Source organism: Emys orbicularis, chromosome 1 (genome assembly GCF_028017835.1).
Source record: "Emys orbicularis isolate rEmyOrb1 chromosome 1, rEmyOrb1.hap1, whole genome shotgun sequence".
NCBI lineage: Eukaryota > Metazoa > Chordata > Testudines > Emydidae > Emys > Emys orbicularis.
Window position 1 is genome coordinate 286,083,584 of NC_088683.1, and position 23,892 is coordinate 286,107,475.

The 23,892-nt window shown below is 40.6% G+C and overlaps 1 protein-coding gene across 1 annotated transcript in view; it reads left to right on the forward strand.

Annotated features, from left to right (window-relative positions):
* The window catches only part of OBI1 (ORC ubiquitin ligase 1), a 34,648-nt gene extending 11,720 nt beyond the window's left edge, over positions 1–22,928 (forward strand). The window contains exons 2-6 of the mRNA XM_065423727.1: positions 5,348–5,483; positions 6,223–6,314; positions 8,514–8,762; positions 11,280–11,368; positions 21,374–22,928. Of these exons, the coding sequence (XP_065279799.1) occupies positions 5,348–5,483; positions 6,223–6,314; positions 8,514–8,762; positions 11,280–11,368; positions 21,374–22,928 (2,121 nt within the window). The remainder of the gene's footprint in view (positions 1–5,347; positions 5,484–6,222; positions 6,315–8,513; positions 8,763–11,279; positions 11,369–21,373) is intronic.
* The last annotated feature ends 964 nt before the right edge of the window (positions 22,929–23,892 follow it).

The following is a 23,892-nucleotide window of genomic DNA, read 5'->3' on the forward strand; positions in this document are numbered from 1 at the left end:
GCCCTTTTATTCCAGAGAACTAAACGTTTGCCAGTTTACAGCCCAGGAAACAGATGACGCGGAGTGGCCTGAAGGTGTCTACTACGAAGGAATGGTGGCGTGGAAGAGGTGAACCTCTCCACGACCCTGGGACGTCTGCAGCGACAGCAGATCAAGGAGCTGTGCACCAGCTTTGCACCGATTTTCTCAGCCACTCCAGGACGGACCGAACGGGCATACCACTCCGTTGACACAGGTAATGCTCACCCAATTAGAACCCCACCCTACCGGGAGTCACCTCATGCCCAAACTGCTATACAAAGGGAGATCCAGGACATGCTACAGATGGGTATAATCCGCCCCTCTACCAGTGCATGGGCATCTCCAGTGGTTCTAGTTCCCAAACCAGATGGGGAAATACGCTTTTGCGTGGACTACCATAAGCTAAATGCTGTAACTCGTCCTGACAACTATCCAATGCCACGCACAGATGAGCTATTGGAAAAATTGGGACATGCCCAATTCATCTCTACTTTAGACTTAACCAAAGGGTACTGGCAAGTACCACTAGATGAACCCGCTAAGGAAAGGTCCGCCTTCGTCACCCAGGCAGGGGTGTATGAATTCAATGTACTCCCTTTCGGGTTGCGAAATGCACCCGCCACCTTCCAAAGACTTGTAGATGGTCTCTTAGCGGGATTGGGAGAATCTGCAGTTGCCTACCTCGATGATGTGGCCATTTTTTCTGATTCATGGACAGAACACCTGGAGCACCTGGAAAAAGTCTTAGAGCGCATCCGACAGGCAGGACTAACTGTTAAGGCTAAAAAGTGTCAAATAGGCCAAAACAGAGTGACGTACCTGGGGCACCAGGTGGGTCAAGGAACTATAAATCCCCTACAGGCCAAAGTGGATGCTATCCAAAAGTGGCCGGTTCCAAAGTCAAAGAAACAGGTCCAATCCTTCTTAGGCTTGGCCGGATATTATAGGCGATTTGTACCACACTACAGCCAAATCGCCGCCCCGCTGACAGACCTAACCAGAAAGAAACAGCCAAATGCAGTTCAGTGGACTGATAAGTGTCAAAAGGCCTTTAACCAGCTTAAGGCAACACTCATGTCTGACCCTGTGCTAAGGGCCCCAGACTTTGACAAACCGTTCCTAGTAACCACAGATGCTTCCGAGCGAGGCGTGGGAGCAGTTTTAATGCAGGAAGGACCGGATCAAGAATTCCATCCTGTCGTGTTTCTCAGCAAGAAACTGTCTGAGAGGGAAAGCCACTGGTCAACCAGCGAAAAGGAATGCTACGCCATTGTGTACGCGCTGGAAAAGCTACGCCCATATGTTTGGGGACGGCGTTTCCAACTACAAACAGACCATGCTGCGCTACAGTGGCTTCATACCGCCAAGGGAAATAACAAAAAACTTCTTCGGTGGAGTTTAGCTCTCCAAGATTTTGATTTTGAAATACAACACATTTCGGGAGCTTCTAACAAAGTGGCTGATGCACTCTCCCAGGAAAGTTTCCCAGAGTTAACTGGTTAACAATTGTTCTTGGAATGAAACATATTGTTAGTTTTTATATAATCAGTAGTATGTCTAAAGGTACATGTGTCTTGTTAACTCTGTTTTCTCCTAGAACTCCAGGAAGAAATCACAGCCAGTGTGGAACCGAACGTCCAACACTATCTGTGATTTGGGGGGCGTGTCATAACTATAAAGGGAAGGGTAACAGCTCTCCTGTGTACAGTACTAAAATCCCTCCTGGCCAGAGACTCCAAAATCCTTTTACCTGTAAAGGGTTAAGAAGCTCGGGTAACCTGGCTGACACCTGACCCAAAGGACCAATAAGGGGACAAGATACTTTCAAATCTTGGGGGGGGGGGGAAGGCTTTTGTGTGTGCCCTTTGTTTTAAGGGGTTGTTCGCTCTTGGGACTGAGAGGGACCAGACATCAATCCAGGTTCTCCCCATCTTTCTAAACAAGTCTCTCATATTTCAAACTTGTAAGTAAAAAGGCAGGCAAGGCGTCTTAGTTTTACTTTATTTTCTCAACTTGTAAATGTACCTTTTACTAGAGTGTTTATCTTTGTTTGCTGTACTTTGAACCTAAGACAGAGGGGGGTCCTTTGAGCTCTTTAAGTTTGATTACCCTGTAAAGTTATTTTCCATACTGATTTTACAGAGATAATTTTTACCTTTTTCTTTAATTAAAAGCCTTCTTTTTAAGGACCTGATTGATTTCTCCTTGTTTTAAGATCCAAGGGGGTTTGGATCTGTTTTCACCAGGAGTTGGTGAAAGGAAGGAGGGGGGAAGGGTCAATTTCTCCTTGTTTAAGATCCAAGGAGTTTGGATCTGTATTCACCAGGGAATTGGTGAAAAGTTTCTAAAAGCTTCCCAGGGTAGGGAATGGTGGCAGCGGACCAGAACTAAGCTGGTAGTTAAGCTTAGAAGTCCTCATGCAGGCCCCTACATTTGTACCCTAAAGTTCAAAGTGGGGATACAGCCTTGACAGGTGTATTAACAGGAGTGTTGTATCTAAGGCCTGGTCCACACTACCCCCCCACTTCGGACTAAGGTACGCAAATTCAGCTACGTTATTAACGTAGCTGAATTCGAAGTACCTTAGTCCGAACTTACCGCGGGTCCAGACACTGCAGGCAGGCTCCCCCGTTGATGCCGCGTACTCCTCTCGCTGAGCTGGAGTACCGGCGTCGACGGCGAGCACTTCCGGGATCGATCCGGGATTGATTTATCGCGTCTAGACAAGACGCGATAAATCGATCCCAGAACATCGATTGCCTGCCGTCGGACCCGGAGGTAAGTGTAGACGTACCCTATGACACAGGAGGTAATTGTCCCACTCTACTTTGCACTGGTGGGGCTTCAGCTGGAGTACTGTGTCCAGTTCTGGGCAACACACTTGAGGAGAGATGTGGATAAATTAGAGAGAGTTCAGAGGAAAGCAACAAAAAATGGTTTAGATTAGAACATCTGACCTATGAGGAAAGTTTAAAAAAAAAAAAAAAAAAACAACTGGGCATATTTAATCTTGAGAAAAGAAGATTGAGGGAGGAACCTGTTAAATCTTCAAATATGTTAAGAGCTGTTATAAAGAAGACTGATCAATTGTTCTCCTTGACCACTGGAGCTAGGACAAGAAGTAATGGGCTTAATAGACAGAAAAAAAAAATTTAGGTTAGATATTAGGAAAAACTTTCTAACTGTAAGGGTAGTTAAGATCTGGAATAGGCTTCCAGGTTGGGGAATCCCCATTATAGGAGGTTTTTAAGAACAGGTTGGACAAACACCTGTCAGGGTTGGTCTAGGCTTATTTGGTCCTGCCTCAGTGCAGTGCGCTGGAAATGTTGTCCTCTTGCAGTCCTTGCCAGTCCTATGTTCTATAATTCTATGAAAGCAAAAAAAAAAAGCTACTCTTCTGGCTGATGTGTGGGGAAAATAAGGTAAGACTGTTCGTAAAGAGATGTACTAAGCAACCAGAGTACTTTAAGATTAAGATTCATGATTTTAGAACTTTTATTGTAACCAGGGAGTCATAGGGCTGGTTTAAATACAATCTGGAACCAAAATAACTAAATTAGTTTTAAGACACAAGGTGGGTTAGGCAATATCTTTTATTGGACCAACTTCGTTTGGTGAAAGAGGCAGGCTCTCAAGCTTCATAGAGCTCTTCTTCAGGCCTGGGCTAATAAATTGGTCCAATGAAAAATATTACCTCACCCATCTTGTCTCTCTAATATCCTGGGACCGACAACACTGTAAACAATGGAATAAATCAGTTGAACACTTCTTTGGTGCAAGTTTGTGTATGGATACTTCAATCACATAATTCAACTTGAAATAATTTAATTGAATAATGAGAATAAATTAGGTTAAATGTCAAAAGACCCTCTTAATCTGAAATCGGTGTCTACATTTTAAAGGTGTGAATTAAAATAATTTGATTATTTGGATTCCACTTTGTTCATAGTTTTTCAAGAGTGTCATTTTGGAAGTTCTTATTAACAATGTTAATCCTGTAATACAACAGGGACATGAGAGGTGAATTGGTGGATGGACTGACAGTAGTGGGGCTTGATTCTATTCCATCTGAGTCCATTGTTTTCAATTTGTGTAGGATTGAGTTTATAGGTATGATTACTACAAAACCCATCCAATATGGCTTTCAAATAAATTACTGGCTATCCTCTTTTTCTCTTTCTTTTCTTTTCTCCCCTCTCCCCCATTTCCATCTGTTATGGCTTCCTTCTTAATGCAGCCAAGGAAAAATCTTGAAAATGAACAGTTTTATTTAAAAAGGTATCATATTTCTGAAGTTCTTGTTTTGTTTGAACTTTGGTTTTAATTATTTCCTACCTGAGGCATTTTAGTACCTAAAGCAATATCTAGTGTTATTTGTCTATTTCCAAAGTAGATATTTTGGATGGAGATAGAGGGTGATTTTATTTTGTTTTTTTTGTGTTTGTACTGTTACGTGAGTTGAAAGTCTTCTTAGAAGCATAGGAATCAGAGCTGGGTTTAAGAGATTTGAGAGCATGAATTAATTTTCTGAAACATAGCCTCACTTTCTGTAACAGGTAAATATCGTAGTGAAGTGCAGAATCTTCCTTGCATAGTTGGTTTTGAATCCTGATGCCTGTTTGTTTCCAAACGGAATTTAAATTGAGAGAGTGTGAAATGTTTTTAGTAATATTTTCGAAACACTTATTACTGTAAACCTGGTACTTTGTTTTCCCTTCCAAAGCAACAAACATCTTGTTGAACTCGATACATTTGTGATCCAAGAATTTAAGTGAAAATTTTTACGTAAATGTTCATGTTGCATAAGCTTTCAGTTAGCCACCCTGTGCTGTTTTGCAGTGTATTGCACACCAGTATCACACCTTTAGAAAGAGAAATGGGTTAGTGATCTCTGGACCTACTAGTTGAAATCCCAGATGGGTAGATTTAGCTCCTCATCCTTCCAAAGTCTATTTCCAGACAGTGCAGGTGAGACCTTAATCCAAAATACTCCAGTGGCAGTTCTTGCAAGAACACGGGTTTGACTTGTGCCAAAAACCTTTCCTATACCCTCCGTTTGTGAATCCGTTGTTGCCTGTCTCTAGGTGATCCTTGACCTAGACGTGGCTCCATTTCAGTGGGACTATCTGTATATTAGTTTATGAAGTTCTTTGGGAGTCACTTTGAATGAAAGATACTGTACAATGTACATGAAATATGCCCTTTGATCCATTTTTACTGCTAAATCCAAATATCTCCTGAATGACAGTAGTAATGTATAATAGACAAAAACGAAATAAACTTAAAATAGCTTTAAAATATTTTACAATCTCTTTTTTGGAAAAAGGTCCGCCATCCGGTCATCTGTGTCAACAACCACGTGTTCTGCTCCATTTGTATTGATGTATGGTTGAAGAACAATAGTCAGTGTCCGGCTTGTAGGATTCCTATCACCCCTGACAATCCCTGCAAGGAGATTATAGGTAAGGGCCTGTTAGCCACTGAAATAATGTTCCAATATTTGCTCACAGATGAGACTCTTCCTTGGTGAAAATGTGTCCTAATGTTTTCCATACTGTTTCTTAGGCACGTTTGGAATAATCCTTTATAGATATGGGCCAACACGTTTTAAAACACAATGACTAAACGGGTGATCTGACTTTTCAATGTGCTTCTGTGGGCTTCATTAACTGTCAGTCTTTTGAAAGTGTTGGCCAGAGAGCATAATTGTTGGAAGTGGACAGAACCATTGTATATCCTGCCTATGTATTGCGACCCCCTAACCCAAGGAGAGAGCACCTAGCAGGAATGCCAACTAGTTCCATACAGAGGCTGACTAGATACTTTTTTTTTCTGAAAAATTATCCTGAAGTTGAGTCTGAGTTGCAAAATTTGAATGAGGGACCTGCACTTCCCAGAGTTTGGAAACGTTCTCATCTGGGTTTTTTGTTGAGACTCATCTCTACATGTTTAAATATTTAACAAGCGTACTTAATAAATTAAAGTAGGCTTGATTACTAACCCTCTCTCAAAATGAGCCATCTTTCTAGGTAATTGTAGGTTTGATTTCCCCTTCCCCAGTGGAATCTAGCAGTACAGTTTTCTTTAAAACAAAAATAGGAATCTAAAGTCAAATGGAGAAAAATGATGTATTTTACTAACTTTGGATTTGGACTGAAAAACAAACCCAGTAATAATGCTGTTTATCTTACATTGCTGTAGGAGGAACAAGTGAAAGTGAGCCTATATTTAGTCCTACAGTCAGAAAACATCTTCGTAAAACCAGACTTGAACTGCTCCACAAAGAATATGAGGTAACAGCAAAGATAACTTCCAGATGAACAGCTTTTAACCTTATCTTGTTATGTACAACTCTTCTCTTTAATTTCTACACTTTCTTTTTAAGAAAAGTTTCATTTTGAACACACACTAAAACTCAAATTTATCTCCTAATCTTATTTTGAGTTTGTGTGGATTTAAGATTAGGACATAATTTGAATTTGTGTGGATTCATCTCCTAATCGAGACTTCAAGGGGGGAGTTTCAGAAGAACTTGGCATTGGGGCTTACCCTGCTCCCACTGAAGTCAATAGGAGCTTTATTATTAACTTAGTGAGAGCAGAGTTTAGGCCAAGTACTTAAAAAAATCCTGCCCGTAGACTTTAGTCCCTTGCGCACGCACACACCTACCTACCTACCTACCTACCTTCATGTGACTTACAGTATTTTTAATGCATTATGGTTATCTTGTCTCTTCCTGCTGCTGCACCCAAACAAGCATGTCTGCGCCCAGAGGCGTAAGAAAGTGGGCTTCTTCTAAAGAAATCCGTCTGGACTATGAAAGAAAATCATTTCTTGGAGAAACACTGTCAACTTGCATTTTTTGACATGGACTAATTTTTTTTTTTAATGTACAGAGTTTTTCTAAAATGACAAAACACTCGGCAGATCTTTCTGCTCCCCTGCTGCATAAAAGACCTCCTGTGAACAGGGGAGAGTCGGCGGTTATGCCTGGGTCCATGCTTTCTCTGCCCTCCTCTGTTCATATGGTTGCCTGCTGCCTTCTCTTCAGATTTTGTGAGCCTGGTAGGAGCAGTGTAGAGATAAATGCTCCAAGTTCTAAACTCTTCCCTGAGACCTGTGGTGTTGTCCTAGTGAGGGAATAAGAGGAGGCAGAAACAGATGTGCTTCAGCTGCTCCCAAGGTCTTCGGAAGAGCCCTGCCAGGGGAACTCCGAGCAGTGGAGCGCTGCAACCTGATGGCACTCGACTACAAGCATTGGGTCCGGGTCAGGTGGGAAATCAGCTGGACCCTCTTGGGTCCGGTCAGCTCTACTTCTCCTGCCACTGGGGTCAGCGCAGGGGTGGCTGCATGCTGAGGAGCTGCAGTGCATCTCGCTCCCCAGCACAAATAGCACAGCAGGGACTGGCAGCCAGTAGGAGCAGGGTATGCAGCTGTTGCTGCGCTGACCCCAGGCAGGAAGCAGTGGCAGCTACTCAGGTTTGGGGGGGAAGAGTCAGAGGCAAGTTTGGTAAGAATATGACGTAACCTTCTCGGGTCGGGTGGGCTTGGGCCTGGGTCGGGCCTAAAAGTTAGGCCCGAGGAGACCTCTAGCCAAGAGATCCCTAATATGCCTGTCACATCACCCCCAAATGTCACTACACTTGAGAATTGAAGGGAATAAATCTCCAAAACTCAGTGAATAGTTTCTCTCTGTAAAACGTGGAGGATCCAATGCAGAAGATCAAGTGACTTTTTTTTTTTTTTTTTTTTTTCATTTCTGAATCAATGCAAGACCTAGGTTTTTATAAGTGTGTATTCTCCTGTAGTCTTACTTTCCACAGCAGTTTTGACCACACACATGCTTTCATGGCTTTTAGTATAGAGAGCACATGAACAGCTATTGCCAAGGTATCAGGCACAAATAGGCTTTCCCATAACCCTCTTCCTTCCCCCACCCCTCCAAGTGTTTGTTTTTGGCAGCTTATGGAAGTCTACATTCCCCCCCACCCCCCCTACATTCTTGTCTCCAAACATGCAGCTCAAGACCTTTTTCTATACCTTGGTCTTTCGTAAGATCTCTTCCCCATTTCTCATTCTTTAACAGCAGCAAATGAGGTAGCAGACTGTCCATGTGAGCACACTGTGTAGAGGCTGGCCCCTCAAAATGTGCACTCCAATGGATAACGCTTCACTGTGTAAAGTGTCCAGTCCACATATAGTCTTATGCGCTTGCTATATATAGTCAGAGGGAATTCCTCTGCCCATCGCTGAAATCCTAAGCTACACTCCAGAATGCAGCCTTCCAAAACCTGCCCGGAGGTCAATCCATTGGTGCACTTCGAAAAGTTCTGTAATAAATTCCTTGCAGGCAGGGCACCCATCCTAGTGTCCAGAGGATCTCTACATATAAAGCATTTAGAGAATTAAGTCCCGAGGTAATTGCTGTTAATTTTTATATCTTTTTCTGGTTTGTTGCATTCTTGTACTTCCTGGGTTTGTAACACTTTCAGGATGAAATAGAATCCTTGCAGAAAGAAGTGGAAGAGCTAAGAGGTAAAAACCTTAGCTTGGAAGCGCAGCTCAAAACGGTTCTGGATCCTGGGGCCTTGGGTCTGTGTAACACACATGAAGAAAGTCATCAGTCTACAGATGAGGCGAGCCGAGCTGGCCCAGAAACTGTAGAAGAATGGACCAAGAAACTTAAAGCTGCTAATGATCTATATGAGAAAGTGAAAGATGATGTGGAAAAGTTAAAGGAGGTAACAAATGTCTGCTTCTCTAATCACATAGCAGTGTAATTGTTTCATGTTATTCAAATGGGGTGAGGGTCAGTTTGACCTTTTGAGTACTTCATAGCTCCAAAAGGAAGAGAGAGAAAATAGTGACTATTGATGCTTTTGCTTGTTCTAGTCAATCTCGCATGTGACTTTCAACTTGTCTGTCATCCCATGGCTCAGTAATTGGATTATACTAGCACTTGTTTTCAGTATTGAGGACAAGAGTCTTCAGCTTGAAACAAATTATAGAATATATCTATTTTGCCAAAAACAGCCCAATTGCCTTAAACAGATTTTGCATTATTGCCCTCCTTGCTAGCTAATATTTTCGATGCAGTATGCTGAAACAGAGTAACTTGACCCTTTGATGTAAAGACCTGAAAAAGAGTTCTGTGTAGTTTGAATGCTCGTCTCATTCACCGACAACTTTTATTGGACCAACTTCTATGACTTCATCCACATTGGCCCTTTGACCTAAACTAGACAAGCATTAGCACGTTTAGGACCAAAAGATCCTATACTGGAGACTTGTAAATTTACTCTGCACTCCCTGCAGTATTTGGGACCTATTTTGTTGATGCTTTTTAGGTTTCTTGACTACAGCGTAAAGCAAAACTTGTGATTTGGAGGGGAAGAGAGACTAAAAACCAGATGAAAACAAACTTAAATATTGAAATCTTCTAAAACACACTCTCAAGGGCAAGGAGAATTGCCTAAAACAGTTTTTGAATAAGAATGAAATTTCAAAGTTAACTTGAAGGACAAATTGAGGAAACTTAACTTGTATTTATTAAAGCTGCTACCTTTTATTTCTTCTGTTTTTAATCTTGGATTGCCTCCTGGAAACTGAAGCTTTAGCATATTTAGGACATATCATTTTTTACAATATTAATACTAAGGATTTATACCTTCTAAATGCTACAAAGACTCCGAGGGCCAAATTCTACTGTTACACCAGTATAAATCCAGGACAGTTCCATTGCAGTTGATGGAGTTGTTCTGGATTTGCATCAGTGTAATTGAAAGCATATTTAATCCGAGACACATTCTGCTTTCAGTTACACTGTTGCAAATTTAGAACAACTCCATTAACGGCAATGGAACTGTCCTGGATTTATACTGGTGTAACACCAGAATTTGGCTCTCGGAGTCTTTGCAGTATTTAGAAGGTATAATTGCTTAGTATTAACATTGAAAGCAAACAAACAAAAAAGTAGCAGAGTCTGGTGCATAACACAAGGAACAGGGAAGAAGAAGGGCTTTGATCACAGAACTTTTTTTTTTTATTTTATTTTATTTTATTTGTTTGTTTATTTTTGAGGCTTTAAGTCACAATTTTAGCATTATATAAACTGTGTAAATACCTCCATTTAAGGCAGAGGTTCCCAAACTTGGTTTGTTCAGGATAAGCCCCTGGCGGGCCGTGAGACGCTTTGTTTACCTGAGCGTCCGCAGGTACAGCTGCTTGCAGATCCCAGTGGCCGCGGTTCGCTGTTCCTGGCCAATGGGAGCTGCGGGAAGCGTTGGCCTGGCCCACGTCACTTCCTGCAGCTCCCATTGGCCGGGGACGGCAAACCGCGGCCATACCAGCGGACACTCGGGTAAACAAAGTGTCTCGCGGCCCGCCAGGGGCTTACCCTGAACAAGCTGCGAACCAAGTTTGGGAACCCCGATTTAAGGTTATGAATCATAAGTCTGCAGGGTCCTCAGCGTTCTTTCCAATTTATCAAGATTGAGCAGTTTTCAAAGTGCAAGGAGTTTCTTCTCCCTGTTTTTAGGCCTTTGCATTAGTTGGAGACTTGAAGGGGGGGAAAAAAAAAAAGTAGTTGCTCTAAAAACATTGCAGCAGGAAAATTTCTCTTGACATGAAGTATCTTGTTAACAAGACCGTCCACTGAACTGAGAAGAAGAAATTGACCTCAATTCAAAGAGTGAGCGAGGCAGTAAATCAAGAGTCTTAAACTTAACATCATGGCAGCTATGCTGAAGGAAGACGGCAAGTAGTTTGTCATAAAGGATTTACGTCCATAGGATAACTAAGCTTTTATTTTTTTAGAATCAGAGTAATCTTACTCTAGTTTGGAGGGGAGAAAAGCTGTTCAACATTAGTTTTGCTGATACCTGCACATTGTAATGTTAATGTACTTAAAGTATTTAGTCATGTGAAAAAAAACATGGAATTGCCATTAGTACATCCCCTTAATGACTCTCTCTACTAACGAACATAGCTCTGTTTATTTCCCTAGATAGGAGCCTTGCAGTGTATTTTGGGGATATAAATAAAAAATGTCTGTTCTCTATTCAGTTTTGCGAACCATTTCCCAGGGTAATTTTTAAGTGGTGTCCCTGTCTGAGGGCTGTTTCCTAGCTGCAGTTTCCTAATGTTGTCTCTTTAAAAAGCGCAAACAGCTTGTCTTATAAATATTATAAGCCAGTTCTGTTTTACTCTATACTTAATTATTTTTTACCTTTTTTTTTTGTTTTTGTTTTTTTTGTTAGGCAAATAAGAAACTGAGACTGGAAAATGGTGGCCTTGTGAGAGAGAATTTGCGACTGAAGGCTGAAGTTGATAGTAGATCACCTCAAAAGTATGTAAACATTTTAAAAGTGACAATATTTTATTCATAGACCATTTTTAACTATTGTGGAGCCTTAGCTTAAAATTACGGTGATGTATTTAGTGTTGTGCATGTGGCTTGAATATGAATTTGGCGTTTCCCTGTGCACAGACCTGGGTGTCCACTTCAATTTTAGCAAATACATGTAATGTACAATCTCTGTAGTATCACCATTGCATTACCTGGGCGGTACTGTAGGACTCAATTTCAGCTTTCCTTTTCAAGAAATTTCACTTCTCTTTCAAGCTGGCATCAGACTCTCTTTGGCAGAGGGGGTGGGATGATTACCAAATGACCTGCAGCAACAGGTAGTTTCTCTTGTTTTTTATAGTGTGTGCCTGAGCTCCTTGTTCAGTCGAAACTTTCATTGACTTGTAGAGTTTTCTATGCGAGTAAACTGTGCAGGATTAGGCCTCTTAAATAGCAACTTGTCACTGACTTCCACTGTAAATTTACCATTTTAAACAATTAAAACTTTGAGGACAATGACATCAAAAGGCAGAGACTGTCATGCTGACTGCGCTTCTCTGCTGAGGTGTCTGTCCCATGCTCATCACGGACGCACTACAGGAAGCGTTTCTTCCAGTTCTGATTTCTTTAAGTCAGATTCTCACAGGTTTGACACCAGTGTAACTCCATTGACTACGGTGAAGCTATTCCTGATTTCATGTTCAGGGTAACTAAGAATCAGGCCCAACACTTCCTTTCCTTTCCTGGCTTTGTGGTGTTACAGGAGAGTGAGCTGGTTCCCATTCTGGCTCACACATCGGCTAAATTATTCACCAGGATGAAATCCTCCTCTAGGTGGAGAGCCAGCACAAAGCCTATATGTCACTAAAACCCGAGAATGGAACTTCTGCTTGCACAAAAGTGAATTTTGGCCAAAAGTCTGATGATGTGTGGGACGCAGAACACAGTTTGTGTGGTGGGCTTTTATTTTTAGGGAGGGGGTCTCTCTTTCTGCAGTTCCCCTCTTTATCCCCAAAGATCTCAAGATGAGTTTGCAGGGTTGGTAGTTAGTTGCAACTAAAAATTATGGTTTTCTGAGCAAATCCTGGAGAAATAATTGAGATTATAAACACTGAACCCCACAATGCAACATTAGGGGTTCTTTTCTTTGTTTTTGTATCCAGTACAGTGATTTATCTGAGCAATTACTTTCAGTGTGTACATAGATTTTTGTATGCAGAATCCTCAGAAAACAGTAAGGAATGTGGGAAGCCAGCTATTGTTGTCTGTAATGGTGTCTCATTCCAATCCAAACTAAACATCTGTTTGAATCTATTCCTAATCTAGAAGTATTACTGTTGTTTCTCTTTAAATCGCACTTTTTAGTGAGCTGACGGAAGCAGAGCATGGAACTTAAATGATTAGTTTATGCAGTTAATACCCTTATCGTTAATTTGCCTACAAAAAGATTTGTCAGTACTCATAGTTGCATTATCCCAAAGTAGAGGTCACCTTGTGTATCTCTCACTAGTGAGAGTTTATCTAAATATTGCACCGCAAGTCATCTCCTTTGCTGAAAACTTAAGCACGTCGAAACATTGATGGCAGCTGCATTGAAGATCTTTTTTGGAAAGATCCATTTATAATATTGACTTTGTGCTTGTAACTTTATGGGAAAACACAACCTGCCTCTTTGTTGGTTAATATAAAGCATTTCTTGTAGTGATATTATTAACTTCCTTTTTTGCAACTCACAAGCCCTGCTGAGGAATCTTATTTAATGGCCTTAAAAAGAGTCAACTGGTAGCTCCACTGGGATCTAAAAGTATTCTTGGGAGAAATTCATCTTGATAATATTTACTTTTTACCCAAAGCGAGAGATGGAGCTGGCCTATCTACCCAGAGTATTCTGTATTTTATGATTTAGTTAGATTCAAATTTGTTTTAACCAGCTCTATATTGGCTTATTAGGTATCCTCAGCCCTGAATATTTAATTCCTTCTCCTGCCAGATAAAATTCCAGTCTGAGAAGCTTTCGGTAGCATCCAGAATATAGTGGCATTAATGCTTTTTTTTTTTTTTTTTTTTTCCATCCATTTTAATCTCATGGTTTATCTTGCCATTTATTTTTAAAATTTTGGGCACTGTAATTTCTGAACTTTGCATAAAAAATACTATTTTGTTTAACTCTAAAACAAATTTTGTTCACTGTTTCCTAAATATATATAAACAAAACCTGGAAATATTTTAATTATTATAAACAAAACCAAAACTGCTTTGAGTCTTTTTAAGGTGAATTGGATTGGTTTCCCACAGAGCAATCATGAAATTACATCTGTAATGTGGCAGGAAGAGTCTTGATATGTCCTGTAGAAAAATCAAAATTGTTCATTGTTGTTTGAATTGGCATTCCAACTTCTCTAAACAAATTTTACTGAGAACTTCAAAATAATCTTTGCTCTGGCTAACTTGGGTAAAGATAGAAACTCGTGTCAGCAGTGGACTTATTTATTTATTTTCAAAACTGATAGGAATTTGGAACTTCAAATACGGCAAGATTGTCCTTTATTGCAATAGATTCTCTACCCCTGCAGCATCCTCTCCCCCCTCCCTTCCCCCAAAAAAGTTGGAAAAGGAAACACTGTTTTCCTAGTTCAGTTGCTGGAGAACCAAGTGGCCTTGTGAATGAGTGGAAGGCCCCTAGTAAAAGGAAGTATGACAGGTTGCAGTATGCACAGTATACAGTAGAGAACACATGTCCTTTCTATGGTTTCAAAACTGGACTCCCATCTCTGACTTTTACAGCAAGAGTGCTCTTGGGACAGTACTCTGAGACCAACTGCTGTCCGCTTCCAGGAAAGACACCCTTCTTCAACCGCCCTGAGAACAGATAAGTCCAGTATAATTATCTCCTGAGCTTCTGTGTTGTGGGACAAAATTCTGAGGAAAATTTCAGCATTCTAGGTGCAAAAGTTTTAATCTCCAGCAGCTGAGTCAGGACTTGCAAACCATATGGTCAGTTTTGTGGGATGCCTCAGAAGACCTCATCCTTCTTGCCTTGTGATACTCGCCATCCTTGGATGCAAACTGACTTTGTTACTTAATTTTTTGGAGAGGCTTTGAACACAGTTGTTTGGCCTCTCCAACCCTCTTAGACCAAAAAGGAGGTTCTTTTCAAATGAAGTCCAGGTAGTTCTTGGAATCCAGCAAGCAGCCTTTTTTTGCTTCTTTCTGGATTCTGTTCAAATCCTACTTCTACAACTCAGAAATAAACAATACCACTTCACGCAACAAATAGGGCTTAGCCATCCTTCGTGGCCTAAAGGAGACCAACACTTCTCTTTTGTGTTAGGGATTGATCATGAGGGGAAGAGGCGTGTGTATGTTATGTGGTTGCCTGCAGAAGATGAAAGGGGATACTTTCCAATGTTATGTCAATATGTTGATTTTTGCTCAAGTTCAGTGTGTAAAAATGTACAAGCACGTATTTCTGTTCCAAGTTAGATGGACTAGAGTTTGAACACTGCTCTTCCAGACTTTCCGCTGTGAACCATCAGTGTCTGTTAATGGAAAACAATGAATGATAGGCTCTACCCCAAACGTTCCTCACTGGGGCAAGGTTCCAACATCTGTGCAACTACTCTTGCTTCAGATTTCATAAAGCCACATGCTTGATGGCTCTTGTTTCTTGGCCTGTCCTTGATCCTAGTGGTCTTCTCCAGGCTAAGCAACCCAGAGGAGGAGGGGATCCACTTGGGAATCACTTCCTGGATGATCCCATCAGGGCTCTGTCCTTCCAGGAGACTGTCTGTCTGCGAAACTTGCAGGATGTTGCTGATGTTTCAGCATCACAGTTGCTTGTTGAAGCTGGACAAAATTTCACTGGTTCCCACACCAAATTTTGCCTCACTTCAGGGCTGTTTTCCTAATCCACCAACCTAGACCTGCTGGAGGAGAGGTACCACGTTTAATTTCCCCTCTTCATCTCCAGACCAACAGTTTCCATCTTTCAATTCTTCAGATTATTCAGGCACAGTTATTGGGCTTGCCGAAACTCCAGACCTCTGGAGAACTGCACTTCCATGTTTGAGAACCATTAAGAAGAGTCCAGGCACCTGCTCACCTGGCAGCTTCATCCATTCCTTGTCATGGTGGCTGTTGGAAATATAATCTCCTAGATGTTGAAATTCCTTTTCGGAACCCTCTGTGATGAGGGGTAGCAAAAGTCTAAATTCCTTATAGACTGTTACCATGTTTCCTTCTCATCAGTTAGTCATTCATACCCGAGCTACATATGTCACTTTTTAAAAATCTTTCCTTGTATATCAGTCCCTCTAGCCTCCAGTATTTTGTTATAGTTCTTACCAGAGCTTCCTCCAATTTCTCAACATCATCTTGCTATGTTCCAAAAACGGTTGTATCTATGTCCTATAGAGACAGTTAACTCCCTGCTCCACGATTGGCCTACCCATGTATGCAGCCCAGACTTGCATTGGCTTTTTTTTGTTTGTTTCCTTATTGCACTGCATGCAATTCTTATTTACTGTCCACTATTAAAAAGCCAGTGCAAGCGTCATTTGGTGTCATTGTTTTCCAGGTACCTCCTGTCCACTGAATATCTTTGTTCTATGTGCATGGGGTTTTTTTCCCCCAGGCTGAATCTTCTTTTAAAAAAAAAAAAAAAAATCCTGTTTTCTGCCTGTTTTAAATGAGTCCTTTAGTATTTCTCTTGCAGCTGGTGTTGTGCTGCTACATACAACATGATACCTGCTGGAACATTCGTACCTACATACAGGGTCAGAACGGCAATCTCAGAAGTTGTAATAAATTTCTCCTGGACATCATTAGGGATCACTTTATTATAATATCCATATCAACACAGTGGGCAGAGAGACTCCCAAGTATGGTCCTTGCTTCAGCCATTCACAACGTGGATGTATTGCTGCTTTTGGTCACTGGGACCTGTACGCTGCTGTTGCTTGTTACCTTATCTTTCCCGAGTTCTAATTTTTTTTTCTCCTTCCTGCTTGCTGATTCCCAGTAGTCATCCACACTGATGGAATATCAGTGCATGAAAATGAGACCACTTCCTTTCCTATCTGCAAACACTCATTTTGCTAATACACTTCTAATATGCTCAACCCCCATACTGAAGATCCTCCCTAAAAAGTGAACATTCTTGTTTGTTGTTCAGCTTCGAACCTTGGACTCTCCTCTGGGAAAGGGAAATTCCTGTCCCCGTTCCCCAGTCCTCTTAAAGCAGTGTCCAAAAATATTCAGCCAGAGCTGGTGTAGCTTAATCTTTTAAGGACGATATTCGCTCTGTAACCAGCAAGAGAGGTTTCAGGAGGTAGTAATTAGACTAATTTACCTTTGAAGAAGAACATTTGGCCCATTTTTTCACATTTATGTATTAAAACGTCACAACACAGCTATTAAGAACTAATTGGTGCAGAGCACTAACCTTGCTTTCACTAGCCTCCATGCCACTTGGTCCTGTGATGCTCTAAGAAGTCTTATTCTTTCAAACGTAGCATCCCCTTTCCTCTCATTCTGTATCTTTCATGTTCATCCCACTTTCCATTGCCTGCCCCCCTCGCTCACTTCCTGGTACACCCTGTCTTCTGTTGGTCTTGTGCTGTTTAGCCCCTTTTGTCACCCATATTCTATTTTTTTCCCCACCCTGGATCCCAGTGTCTCCCTGCTTACTTCTCCCTCCTTTTCCTTCTCTTCCTCTCTTCCAGGGACAGAAGAGGAGCTGCTGCTGTCTAGAGCTGTGGCGGTGTAGCCTTCTATCTTTGGGGAGGAGGTGCTGCTGCTGAGAGGAGGAGGAGGATAGTGTTGCATCTCTTTGTGCTCTGCACCCCCTCCCCCCATACCTGCTTCCTGCCACAGAGCAGCTCTTCCCCTCTCTCCTGCCCCTCACCCTCTGTAACTAGAGGACAGTTTAGCAGAGGAGCTGCCTCACCTACATGCAGAGAGTTCACAGGAGCCCAATTGAGCCTCTTCTCCTCTCATCCCCCCCTCCTCCCCCCAATGAATCAGTCCATGGACCCCCTCAAAATCTAGGAGCCCACAGGCTTCAGAGGCCCTGATAGCTAGCCCCTGAACAGCTGCTAAGATAATAATTCCAGGGTGGTTTAAGTCTATTGTCTTGGGCTTTGCAGGGTTTTGTAACATATACACCACATCCCCTCCCTCACTCCACACCCTGTGGGAGATCCCTGTGTTTCATGGGAGTATATACTAGAGGGCTGTGGGACTAGTTGCTATTTTGATCTTGAATTCCTGGCTTGTCACCTCGAAATCAAAACCTCCATGTTATTTTAGTGCTTTGTATATGGTTAAAATACAAAGGGCTTGTTTGCTTTAGTAGTTTATTATACTTACTCTGTTGTATAAGTTTAAACTATGCACGTACAGAGCTGAGGGCATAATTTCGCTTGCAGAACAATTATTACTGAGGTGATGTGGGAAGGAAAGAATCTCAGCTGAGTTTGCTGAGCTGGTAGTTAGAAGCATAAATTTATTGACTTGAAACTAAACAGACTTGATCTGGAGTTAGTGATAGACAATAAACATGAGTCCGAACTGCCTTTAGTTTTACATTGTCACTTTTCTGAGTGAGAACACACTTTTGAATCTCACTTTGATTTAAATATGACAGGGCTATTGAAGTACAACTTGCAGTAATATCTGCAAAGGAATGTCAGTTCTTGTTACTCAACAGAAATACTTACAGCTGGTAACTTTTTGCAGAGGCAGATGAGAAACTGGCTGTTTAACTGCTCATTGCCAGCTTTGACTTGCAATATTTTTTGTTGATAAAACTCGACTGAAGAGAGAACTTGAGAGAGGGAGTGACTTTATATATTTCTGTTGTGTGGGGCCATGCGTATGGACCTCATTAGGCTGGCAGCCTTCTGCGCTTGCTGGGGGTGAAAGGATGAATTTGAGACACAAGAATAGACTAGATACAAGCTTCCTTTATATATTACTGTTGGATTTTTTTAACATTGAAAATATTGGAGACAGAGTCTCTCAACAAGCATTATTAAGTACTTGCCCCAAAACATTCACATTGCATATCTGCAGTTCTGTTGATGGGCTTCTCATGATATCCACAAGCTGGAAAGTAATTCTCCTGAAAGTGTTCGAACCTATCTATGTTCTTGGCACGCTGACTTGGAGCTCAGATGTCAGACTGTTTTTTGTTTGTTTTTGTTTTTTAATTTTCAGATCACAACTTTCTTATTAAGACAGTCCAATGTGTGGACAGTCACTATAACTACATAGAACTTTTCCTGGCCATCGAGTAATTTACTTAAATATTTGAACTAATATGGCTGGCTGGGGGAGAAAAAATAGTATGGAAGCCTTGAAAATTTGGATTTTAAATGCACACAAGCCTCAAAGTAGGGATAGAAAGTTGCTCTACTACTTTGATGCTTCATTGCGGGTGTAACTATTTGTAGGTGGTCTGTATGATGCTCCTTTTTCTAAAAACACAAATTCCCAGACACGTCTCCCTACAACAATTAACATATTAGCAATACTGCTTGCTTTTGAATGACAAACTTCATTTTTTCCTGAGGCACGTGTTCTAAAACTTGCACTTGAGACTACAATGCTTCCTCTTGGTAAGCAAATTTTGAGGTTGTCACTAATGCTATTTGCATTAAATAAACATATTACACAGTTTTTCCATTAAAAAAATTGCCAGGTATGCATATAAATGTAAAACATGTTTAATTTCTATGTTAAAGTGTCTGTTACAACAATCTCTGGAAAATTTTGCTTACTCTGCATAAGCAATTTTCATTTCTCTCTAGTGATTACACTTAGCTTTTAAGCTAATCATGACTTTAGAGAGAGAGAGTGTGTGTGTGTGTGTGTGTGTGTGTGTGTGTGTGTGTGTGTTGCCATATCAGATGAGACTGCATCTACTGTGCTAGCTTATACAGTGGCCTATACCAAAGTCTTCAGAGGAAGCAAAAATAAATACAGCACAGTACCCCTGGCCTGGGAAGCAGGGAAAAATCTCCTGTGCTCCTTGCAGTGCTCAGATAACTCACTATGGCATATTTGATTTATCTCTATTTGAGTTTTGAAATTAAGGGGAAAAACAAGCCTAGATATGTTGACATATTGTATTTAATGGAACATAGTGAACTTTAAATCTAGTCTGTTTAAAAAAAAAAAAAAAAAAAATGAGTGAAAAGTGGCATCGGATACTCCACCTATCTGAGTACTCTGCCAACATATGTGGATTTAGAATCCGTGTTATTTCTTTTTAAAAACATTTTCCCCTCCCATACTGCTACATATGAAAGACCCACATCATCGGGAAGAACTGACTAACTATACAGGGAAAATGGTGAAACTGACTATACACAAAGTAAACCAAATTCAGATATTGTGTTATTCTAGGTTGATTGTCTCCCTTTAAACACATGTAATAGCGAAGTTATTCCTTATTTACAAAGCAATGCATGGCTAAGTATGGAAAGCTTGTCTTGTACTGGTTTACCACTTCGAGCTGAAAATGAGATTTGTAGCCAATTCCGTAGGTGGGTGTAAATCACTGTTTCCTCCCTCTTGTAGCACCAATGAGGTTGATGCTGTATCCAACTTCTTCAGGAGTTTTGAGCACCCCAAGCTTCCATTGGCTTCGGCTGTAATTGTTAGCGTACACCACCTCTGGAAAATCAGTCAGCTGGTGTTCAGGGATCAGAATTCAAGAATCAAAATCTGACTCAGTCATTTGCTGGCAACACACATGTTGCTCTGTAGCAATGCCTCTGGCTGTTTCAGAGATGATATTCACAGACTGGGGATGAACCTGCATTCAGACCTCATTGGCCTGAGGGTTGTGATAAGTAGGGCTGGGAAACAAAAGTTTGGGGATGGGAAAGAGGTTCCTTATATGCACAGAGGCTCCAAAGAGGACCTTATATGCACAGTCTCTGTGCCTGGTAATAGTTTCTTGTAAGAGTGAATGTAAATCAGTGCTTGTGCATAGGGGGAAAAGCAAACAGCCCAGCATAAATAGATGATGTGGTTTTAAAGTGGCTGCAGGTTTTTCCCTCCTCATAATATCCGAACTTAATTTGTTTTCTTTCTGTAAATTAAAAGTCTCAGATGGAGCAGGAGATTCCCTCATGTCTACCTGTCAGAGGCAGGTTAGAATTGGGTAGGCATATAGATGACCTTCCCTAAAGTAAGAGTGTGTGTGTGTGTGTGTGTGTGTGTGTAGAGGTATCTACACTTTCTTCTGTAACTTTGCAAATTAAAATATGCTCTAGCTAGAAATTGTGCGAACGTATTATGTGCAACTCTTGCAATCACAAATGCCAGTTTTATATATTGGAATCCAGGAAGTGTAATTAGATTGACATTACAATGGTAAAACCTATAAAATCAGGTAGCACTGAACTAAGTTAAAGTACATGTGAAGCCCAAGGAGAGGCTAAGATGAATGTAATTGAAATGGTCCAAATAAGTATTTTAATCCACCTCTAAGGATTGTTGCAATTTCTGAATTTCATATTGGCATTTTATATTTGACAAGGTGACATTGTGTAAGAAATGTATTGTAAAACTCTGCTGTACTGTAGGAAAATGATTGAATGTAAATATTTCAAGATGTGGGCCACCATTCAAATGTTCCCATAAATCTTTGCCATTGTTTTAGGGGATAATTCTTCATGCATATTTGAGTTGAATTGATAGATCCAGCCCCTGGAAGGGTAATCTTCTGCTTGTTATTGCTTCACTATAACTTTGAGTGGTAGATGTGTTTCATGTATTCACCTCCACCTATACAATATGATTTTTTTTCATTACTAGCCGGTAACTACAATCCTGAATGGGACTATATTTTTACTTTCAAATTAACATGGTGTGTGTTGACAGTATTGTCTCTTCTTGAAACTAGATTAGGAAATTTATTTGTCAAGGTTTGAAAAAACGTAGAACAAATCAATTCTTTCAACTTAACATTTTCTCTCTTCACATTTCTTGCAGGTTTGGTAGGTTTACGGCAGCTGCGCTTCAGTCCAAAGTAGAGCAGTGTGAACGTGAAACGAACCGTCTGAAAAAAGCACTGGAAAGAAGTGACAAGTACATAGAAGAACTGGAGGGTCAGCTTACGCAGCTGAAAGGATCAAGTGGAGAAACCCAAAATGTGAGTACTGTTAGTGAGAGAGCACTTTTCACAGATAATAAAGGAAGTGAAAGCAGTGAAGAAGACATTGCATCATTGAAAAGCCAAGTAGAAAGACTAGAGAAAAAGACTTTAACTACCAGCCAAAGTCCTGACAATCTTGAGCAATTGTCAGGTAATGGACTCTTAGATAGCGATGGCGCTTGCTCAAACTCTGCTAGTCAAGACAGTTCAAATGGGCCAGTCACACGCAGTCGTCCGACAAACAAAGAACTATTTTCAGGGTGTCAGGAAGTTCTCCTGGATATAGCTGCTACAAATATGGATGCCTGCTTAGAACCACAGTGGGATAAAGGTGAGGATTGTGCACCATATAAAGATGAAGAACTTTATGAGCTTCCAGCACCATGTACACCTTCTTTGTCTCTCAGTTGCCTCCAGTTGAACACCCCTGATATCAAAGAGAGTCCTCTCGTAAAACAAGAGAGTACGGGGAAGCCATCTGCCTTTCTAAGGAAACTGGAGTTTGATGATTTTTGTGACACTTCAGATGATTGCAACAAAGATTCTCCAGAACATAGTGCAAGCCCCTGCAACAGCCAGAAGAAGGTGACTTGTTTTACTTCAGCAAAGCCAGTGTTTTGGAATAGCTGCTCAACAAACTATGCTGAGAACTTAGATTTTGAAGGTTCAGAGCAAAATGCAATTACTAGTCATTCAGGAGAGCCATCGGCAAAGTCCAGCGATAAGCATGAACTTCTTTTATCTAAAAGATTACATACTATCCGCTCTTCAGAAATGAACCGCACAAGAACGTCCAGTGAAGCATCCATGGATGCTGCTTACCTTGATAAAATTTCTGAGCTGGACTCCATGATGTCCGAATCTGACAATAGCAAGAGTCCCTACTACAACTTTAAGTCCTCTGAGCTTGAGAATCCTTCAAAGTCAACACAGTGTTCTGAACTCCTGAATGAATCCGATAAGAAGCTGGAAGAAAGGAACAAACAAAACAGTGTAAAATGTCCTGAATCAAGTGAGCAATTGGTAGATTGGAAACCTGCTACATTTTCAATCCTCTCTCCATCTGGACTAGAGATGAATGAACACTTCCCATTGTTTTCAGGCCAAAATTCAGAAACTAGCGAAATCAAACCTCAGAACTGTTTATTTCAAAGAGAGTTTTCCCAAAGTTTTCTTTTCAGTAACTCGCAAAGGCTATTTGAAGAACAAAAGTTGGGTTCCTCTATTTTTAAGGTGTCATCTGAGATTCATAATCTTCACAACCAACTTCAGTCTCCTTGGGCTTCTTCCTTTATTCCTGAAAAGAAACATAAGAGTGTCAATCAGTCGACCAAAAGAAAAATTCAAAGCAGCCTTTCTAGTGCTAGTCCCTCAAAAACTACTAAAAACTAACTCTTGTTGAATTGAAGTTAGTAGTCTTAGTGCCAACATGGGAACATTTAAAAATGCCCAAGTGAACTTAATTTCTGGTGAGTTCCATGTGACCTGATTCTGTCTCTTTTGAAACCTGAATGTTCTCTCAGCACCTCAATTGTTTCACTTAGAGAAGAACCATTCAGAGCTTTCTTCTTTGATAGAAGGTTTTGTTTTGTAAATTCTTACTTTTTTTTTTTTTTTTTAATTGTCAGGTTATGTGAAGTTCTCTTTGAGCAGCAGTTATGTCCTCCTTGAATATGACCAATTTTAAATGTTCTTGTTAAACCAGCCCTTTATATGGGAAAGAACTTGCTTTTAAAAGTTTAATTTCCTATGCTACACGGTAATGGTAATTCTTGTAACGCTGCTACTGGTAATAATTGTTCACTTGCCATAAAACACTGTAAATTCTTGTTGTAAAACTTTACTTCCTGAGGAAACTGCTACTGCTGCTTAGACCTATTTGCATGGCACTATTCTATACTGAAACTGTAGTTAAAGTGTGTATATAATGTAGCAGCCTCTCTCGTTTCAGTGTTTCAGCATTTCAGTTAGAAAACCTCTCATCTTCCTTAAGACTGAAAACATGGCTTTTTTTTTTTTTTTTTTTTTGAAGTTAAGCACAATTTTTAATTTAGTTTCCACAAAGCATTGTTATTCAGAACATGTTCAGTACGCCTGTGTAGACCATAAAAATGGGTTTGTATGCTAATGACTTGTTTACCTAATGTGCACTGAACATTTTACATTAATACTGTACTGTTTTACATTAATACTGCATGCTTTTCTATGTGAATTGAATAAAAGATGTCATAAGCACTATAATCTTTGATGTTGCCTCAGATATTGGACTAGCACAGGAAGAACTGGAAAAGTTTCCTTTTTTTTATAATTTTGAAAACTGTAAAACTTTTTTATAAGACTTAGGTTACAATTTTTG